Source organism: Saccopteryx leptura, chromosome 5 (genome assembly GCF_036850995.1).
Source record: "Saccopteryx leptura isolate mSacLep1 chromosome 5, mSacLep1_pri_phased_curated, whole genome shotgun sequence".
In the NCBI taxonomy this organism is placed as follows: Eukaryota; Metazoa; Chordata; class Mammalia; order Chiroptera; family Emballonuridae; genus Saccopteryx; species Saccopteryx leptura.
In genome coordinates, this window is record NC_089507.1 from 174459305 (window position 1) to 174466962 (window position 7658).

Sequence of the window (7658 nt, forward strand, 5' to 3'; positions counted from 1 at the left end):
ACTCCCATTGCTACAGGAACATTCTTTTAATTTCCATTTCACTAGAAGTATATTGGCAATAATTAGCCCACAATAAAGGGATTTTATTGCAAACTCTAGATTTTTACACAAGACAGTGACATCTGCAAAGGAGATTTACCCTGCTTTGTCTTAACGTGAGAGACACCCCGGCTGGAATGTCCCACACCTCTCTAGTTCAGGAAGACCATGGTCTCCACCTCAGCACCGGGGGACCACACACTCGGTGCTGCATGTGGCTGTTACGTGTGCCAGGTGCTGAGGAGAGAGCATCGGTGACTCAGGTGGGCAGGCTGGGCAGAGCAGGGACCGAGTCGCTCAGTTCTGGAGCTGGGCCTGTGTCCAGGCACCCTCTGGCCAGAAGCTCATCCTGGGATGACAGCAGTGCTCCTACCTTCTCTCTACATTTACTATCCTGGCAACAACTCAGGGTCATTTGATTATCACCGTAATGCAAACAACTATTACGATGTGCACTTTGTTGTCATCTCAGCGGCAACACCAAGTACCACCTTAACTATTGTCCCCAAGGCTCAGGCTAAGAATGACCAATATACAGGGTTCAGATAGACTCAGAGCGAACATAATGGGAGGAGCAAGTTGTGCAGAATAACTCTCATCTAAGAGAACTTTGCAGTCAACACAGAACTTTTACTGCCTAACTGAATTTTTTCCCAAACAGCGCGCACCCCTTGGGGGAAGGCATGGTGAAGTTATCTCCTTGGCGGTGCAGCCGGCTTGGGCCGGGCACAGACTGCAGCTGGGCATGTGGCAGACCTGGCTGGCCCTCTGGTGTCCAAGGCCAGCGTGCCGGCCACTTCCCGGTGGCTCCCTGGAGAACTCAATTAAATTCATCACAGTCGTCAGCTGCTCTAAGGGATCTAGGGACCTCAGTGGCCACTCTCCAGGAAATGGGATAGGTCAAGCACCTCCCAGGGCAGTCACAGCCAGAGAGCGGGGCCCGTGCTGCAGGCAGCCACACTGAGACCTGGCTCCTCTCTTCTGGGCTGTGGCTCAGAATCCCACCTGTCCTCTCCCTCTGTCCTTCCCGGGAAATGTGGAAAAAAGGTTGTTACAAGACATCTGTGACCCCCTGAGCGGGGCCTGGGCCAGAATGGAGATTGCTTCCCCCACCCCCCTCAGAAACTGTGTGTGATCGACCATCATTCCGACCTAAACCAACACTCCTTCCTGCCTCCTGCTAAATGCTGGCTCTTGGAACAGGCTGCTGTCCCGACCCAGTAAAGCATGTAAGGCTTCTAGCTGCACACAGGACAGGTCATTTTCCAGCATGCATGAGTGACCATCCTGCCTGATCTAGATAACTCTCTGGAGCCCACTAAGGGGTCAGTCTGGGTGGCTGCCTCTTTCTTTGGCCCTTTCCTGCCCTCCAGTACAGAGGCAGATTTTCAGCCCGGGGGCCTTTCCTTGTTCTGTGCTCTAACAGTAAGGAAGGGTGCGCACCAGGCACGGGGTGGCGTGAGCCTGACGGGCTTCCGTGCTGACCACCCTCCTCGATGGACCATGGCCCCCAAGGCTCCAGCCATCTAGGCTCTCCCTGCCAGACTGCTTATCAAAGCAGACGGCACCAGATTCAAGGCAGGATGAGAAAGCTGAAGTTGAGGAGAAGCCCACATGGCCCAAGAAAGCCAAAGGGTTACTCTTCATGCCTTTACGGAAACAATTCGTCAAATGCTTTTCTAGGTGATTTGGACAGGGTCTCAAAGCATGTGGCACAGCAGTGCCTGTCATTGTTCATTGCCCACGCGTTCCGTGGGAGTTTGTGAAATGCAGCTTCCCCATCCAAAGGCACAGGCTCTGTAAATGTGCTTTTTTAATGGTCCTTGGAGATATGGCCTCCCCAGAGGCCGCTGCTGGTGGCCTCACTTACCCCTTGAGTGGAGGCGAGAATCTCCTCCTACATTGTCCTAGCTGACATAGACCAGGGAGTGTGTGAGCAAGTCCCCCAGCACAGAGGCCACATGTGTGCTGAGGGACAGGAGACACTGTCTGCGTCCATCCTGCAGACACGGGTTCTCTAACTTGGTCACAGTCATTGCACTGTTGGGGACAAGGGTTATCCCTCATAAGCCCTGAGCCAGCGATTCAGGGGCACCTTAATTGTGCCACCTTGAGCAGGCTTAGGAGGTGCAGAAAGGAGAGGACCCATGTCCTTGGGCCACCAGGCTGCCTTGCTGGGGTGAATCTAGCACCTGCCCCTCACCTCAGTCAAGATGAATGCCACACAGAGCTTCCTGAAAGGCTGAAGTTTAATGGTCTATTCTACATGAAATAGTGGAGAAGGGCTCTCCAGATGCCCCTGTGTGAGATCCCAATGTCTTCCAGACACAGAACAGAGGTCAGAGCTGCTCAGCCACTGCAAGACCCCTACAGGGAGTGGCTGGTGTCCAAGGGGGTTGGAGAGGTGTGATGTCACTCAGTGGAACCCTCCAGGCAGGTCTTGTTTAGGAGTTGGAACACTGTTCTCCAGGGCTCGGTGCTGACGGTGAAGAAGCAGGTGAAGGTCTGAGGGAGTAAGCACAGGGACAAAGTGTGGGTGGAAAAGCCCCGCGGAGCTGTGGCTCCCGCGCTAAGGACGGCAACCATCCCAAACCCGCGCTGGCACGGTGAGCAGCTGGGATGCAGGCTCTGCCCTCAGCACAGCCCGGCCTAAGGCTCAGATGTTCCTGATCTGGCTGTGTCCTGAGCCCAGGGTCTCCTGCATCACCTGCTCTCCCAGGGCCTGTGGTCTCAGGGAACCCCCAGGCTGTCCGGTGTGACCGGCCCTCAGTATGGAAACGCATGCTCCTCCCAGAAGGCCTGATCTCAGGAGTCCTGACCCAGGTGGGCTTGTCCGAGAGCCAGTGATACTGCCCCTTGTCCCCCAAGCAGGAAGCAGAGCGTGGCGGGCACAGGGCAGAGCATGGGACACAGGGCAGTGGGCTCCACTCAGAGAACTGCCATCAGACTGTGCTGAGTGCCAGCGGGACTGAGAGCTGTCCCCTCTGCCCAAGGTGATTCTGGCTGCCCTGACCGGTTCCTCCTTCTGAAGGCAGGAAAGGGAAGGGGCTAAAGAGCAGAAAAAGAGACTCTGTGGCCAGGACCGGGAGCTCTGGACCCTAGGCGCAGGACACTCTGTCACCAGTGTGACTGAAGGTGTGGACAGCTGAACAGGGTGAGTGAACAGTCGGGATCTCAGGCTGGCCAGGGGCCTGCAGGTGGACGGGGGCTTGCCTGCCGGACTGGGCTCTGCCTTCAGCACAAGCAGTGGCTATAGCATGTCCAGCAGCTCTGTCACTCTTCTGCGTCCCTAGGTATGGTATGTCCTCTGCCCACCGCACCCTGATGCAGGCCCACGGCTGTGGGACCCAAAGGAAGCTCACGTGTGTCTTACATTGTTCAGCTCTGGGCTTTCTTGAAAAGGGCAGTTGTCAATGTCGTCATCGAATTTTCCACATCTGGTTCTGCGAAGCTCCAGCTTCATGGAGTAAGCCATTGTGCTCGTTACCTGTGGTGTGTGCAGACATTGAAAGCTCCCCCGTGGTCCACTGAGTAGTTGCTAGCATTGACACATGGCGTGTAGGGACAGGCCCAAACACCACTGCGTTTGGGGCTTCCCTCTGGGTCTGGGACAGCTCCCTCAGGAGAAAGCCATGCTTGGGACATTCTGGGCCAAGGGGCACATGATTCTTGTGGGCGCCCGTAGGGGGCTTGGTTGGAGCCTGTGCTAGGAGCGGGCTGAGCACACACTATTATGTCACACCGTGGAGCCTCTCATTTTCAAATGCCTCCTGAGACCCCACTCCCTTCCAGCATGCATCCAGCTTCTACAGCATTCTCAGGGATGGGTGACAAGTACTTGGCAGGGTGTTGGCTGTACAAGAGCAAGAGTATGCTTGATAATCTCCAACTCGGGTGGGAGACTCCTCTACAGCCCCATTGTCATACCCTTCACCTGCCCAACCCCAGAAAAATGGCATACAATGGTAGTGAAGCACACCCACCCACTCATACACACACACACACACACACACAACTGAGATGATGGCTTCAAGAAACACCTTGTATTACAGAATGCACTGTGATGTGTTCTGAACTCCTCTGCATCTATTCTCCTCGTTCTGTTCCATAGCCTCCCACTGCAGCCTGTCCATGATTCCTGACACCCAAACTCTGCCCGTGACTCCAGATGTAGAACAGCTGACCTGAGGTCCAGCCTCAGGGCCCAGGGGTCTGAGCCCAAGGGGACACTTCACACCAGTGTTCACAGAGGATTACGATCAGCAGAGGGTGAAGACCCTCTGCTCTTCATGGTGGTTCTTGGTTCAGGGGTCCAGAGGGTGATAGAGTGTTTTTCCTGCCACCACACACAGGCACACCCACACACAAAGGGACATAGGCACACACAGGCACATGCACACACAGAGGGACATACACAGAGACACACGCACACACAGGCATACATGCACACACAGGCACACGCACACACAGAGGCACATGCACACACAGGCACAGGCACACACAGGCACATGCACACACAGAGGCACATGCACACACAGGCACACGCACACACAGAGGCACAGGCACACACAGGCACACGCACACACAGAGGCACATGCACACACAGGCACAGGCACACACAGGCACATGCACACACAGAGGCACATGCACACACAGGCACACGCACACACAGAGGCACATGCACACACAGGCACACGCACACACAGAGGCACAGGCACACACAGGCACAGGCACACACAGAGGCACACACACAGAGACACATGCACACACAGGCATACATGCACACACAGAGGCACACACACAGAGACACACACACACAGGCACAGGCACACACAGGCACACACACACACAGAGGCACACGCACACACAGGCACAGGCACACACAGGCACACGCACACACAGAGGCACACGCACACACAGAGGCACACACACAGAGACACACACACAGGCATACATGCACACACAGAGGGACATACACAGAGACATACGCACACACAGGCATACATGCACACACAGAGGCACACACACAGAGACACATGCACACACAGGCACAGGCACACACAGGCACACGCACACACAGAGGCACACACACAGAGACACACGCACACACAGAGACACACGCACACACAGAGGCACAGGCACACGCACACACAGAGGCACACACACAGAGACACATGCACACACAGGCATACATGCACACACAGGCATACATGCACACACAGGCACATGCACACACAGACACTCATTCACACAGGCACATGCACACAAGACAACACACAGACAATATCCTTTAAATATTTCTTTAAACTGTCTATTCAAACATTTTCTGTCTCCATCCCATTCTTACTGGATAACTTAATCGCCTCATATGCTATATTTGAAGCTATTCTTCATAAACAATATTGTAAAGATTGAAAAAATATAAGTGAGTAGACCATAATCTAATTTTAAATTTTTCTATGTAATAATGTTTCTAAAATCTGACAATGAATAGGTAGTATTTTTTTATTTTATGAACATTAGATGCTATATAAGACCTCTGATGTGTCCCCTGGCTTTTGCTCTCGCTTAAGCCCAGCGAGGCAGGAGAACGTGGTCACCTACCTCCTCCTTCCAGGAGTTCCGGATGCGCAGCAGCCTGTAGGCATTCCTGTCCTCGCTCTTCAGGTTGAATACGTGTAAGGCATACTCCACAGTGGCAAGGAAATAAGTGTCTCTGGGAGTTGGCCCGTCATTCCTCCTTCCCTTCCAGCCGTGAGTCTGCTGGAGCTGGGAAGCCACGAGGAGCAGGAGCGCAGCCCCGGGCAGAGCCCGTGTCCATGGCAGGCACAGCATGGCTGCAGGCTACCAGCCACCTTCGGCCCTTTCGGTGCAGAATCCCACACGAGCCTGCCTGGTCAGCTGTCCAGCTTATCTGCTCCAGGATACATTCTTCCTCTGGCCTTCCTCTCTGCTATTACACCCTGTCCCTTCCCACATGTGACCCTGCCTCCTCCATGCAAAACTGAAAAAACTGACCCCCATCCAGGACAGAAGAACAAGGCCCAGGCGTGGCAGGTTGAGGAGAACTAGCGATGGAAGGAGGGTGTCCTGCAGGTGCATCCAGCCACTGAGCTCCCTCAGTGCCTCTGTGCAGACAGAAGAGTCTTCTGGGTGCCCAAGAATCAGATGCTGCGATGAGGACACAAGCGCAAGAGGTAGAAATGGAAGGTGACCCCCACACCCAGCATCGGGGTGGAGGCCAGCAAGACAAGGAGGGGCGGAGCCAAAGGATGGGCTTCCCAGAGCCATCTTTGTGGGTGATAGAAGCAACCTGTATTGAGGTGCTCTGAAAAGACCCAAAACGTCTACCTGAGAGTTAGCAGCCTGTGTTGTGATGCCCCGAGGACCTTGGATAAAGGCTGGACTCTGCTGCTTTTCCTTTCACTTGGGGTCTCATGCACTGGCAGAATGGCCTCCTGCCCAATAGACGTGAAGAGTCAGTTGAATTTCCCAGCAGTGCTAGAGAGTGGGTCACCCACAGTGCCTGACATGGACAGGATGTATAAGCTGGGCAGCGACAGGTGGCTCTCAGAATTCTAAATGCCAAGGAGAAAGAGACATTCAGGGCTAATGGACAAGAACAAAGCCATGTCGGGGCTAATGGACAGGAACAAACCATGTATTCTGTACAAAGTACTCCCTGCTAAACACTCTGGTCTCAGTCTCTGCCTGTGACAGGGCTCTGGAAGTTGGGATGAAAAGTATTGTGTGTTCAACCACATATGCTCTCATGGCACTCTCATATGCTTTGCAACAAAGTATCGATTTCAGGAGTTATCTGATAGGGAATGACCTGAGTTGTTGCCAGGACAGGAAATATATAGAGAGAGAAAGCAGGAGCACTGGTCTCATTCCAAATTGAGCTCTGGCCAGAGGGTGCCTTGGAACCCTGGACACAGGCCCAGCTGCAGAACTGAGATACTCAATCCCTGCTCTGTTCAGCCTGTCCACCTGAGTCATCCAGATGTGATCTCTTCATCACCTGGAACATTTGGTAGCCACTTAACAAGGTTTCACTGTCCAATGTAGAAATCTACAGCTTGCATTAAAAAGCCCTTATTGTGGACTTTTTTTTCCCTATATACTTCTAGTCAAATGAAAAATAAAAGAATGTTCCTGTAGCAATGGGAAGGTGGCTGCATTGAAGGCTGAAAGCATCTATACCAATTGAGGTGCAAGTAATGTGACGATAAGGGAAATAATCCAACAAGAACCTCTAATGTCCATGAACCCGCATCCAAATGACACGTGGAGCTGGAGTAGCCAACAGAATAATTGGTGCTGTTACAGCGCAAACTGGTAATTCAAGTCACATTGGGAGAGTCTCACACGTCTCTCAGGACTGATATCAAGAAGCATAAACATTATAAACAATATAGTTGTGCCTGACCTGTGGTGGCGCAGTGGATAAAGTGTCAACTGGAAACGCTGAGGTTGCCGGTTCAAAACCCTGGGCTTGCCTGGTCAAGGCACATATGGGAGTTGATGCTTTCTGCTCCTCCCCCCTTCTCTCTCTCTCTCTCTCTCTTCCCTCTCTATAATGAATAAATAAAATCTTTAAATATATATATATATAT

General features: G+C 52.9%; 1 protein-coding gene across 1 annotated transcript; it reads right to left on the reverse strand.

Annotated features, from left to right (window-relative positions):
- Positions 1-2280: 2280 nt before the first annotated feature.
- Positions 2281-6121, reverse strand: LOC136405973 (cystatin-9-like). The gene is made up of 4 exons (XM_066385715.1): positions 6054-6121; positions 5644-5948; positions 3413-3526; positions 2281-2544 (listed from the first exon to the last, which is right to left on the reverse strand). Exons 2-4 carry the CDS (start codon positions 5872-5874, stop codon positions 2452-2454), a joined length of 438 nt encoding a protein of 145 aa, XP_066241812.1. The 5' UTR covers positions 5875-5948; positions 6054-6121; the 3' UTR covers positions 2281-2451.
- Positions 6122-7658: the final 1537 nt, after the last annotated feature.

Coding starts and splice junctions, on each gene's coding strand:
- LOC136405973 (XM_066385715.1), bottom strand. CDS start 5,874: ATGCTGTGCCTGCCATGGACACGGGCTCTGCCCGGGGCTGCGCTCCTG. Junction 3,527..5,643: donor GGAACTCCTGGAAGGAGGAG/GTAGGTGACCAC, acceptor CACACACCACAG/GTAACGAGCACAATGGCTTA. Junction 2,545..3,412: donor AAAGCCCAGAGCTGAACAAT/GTAAGACACACG, acceptor TTACTCCCTCAG/ACCTTCACCTGCTTCTTCAC.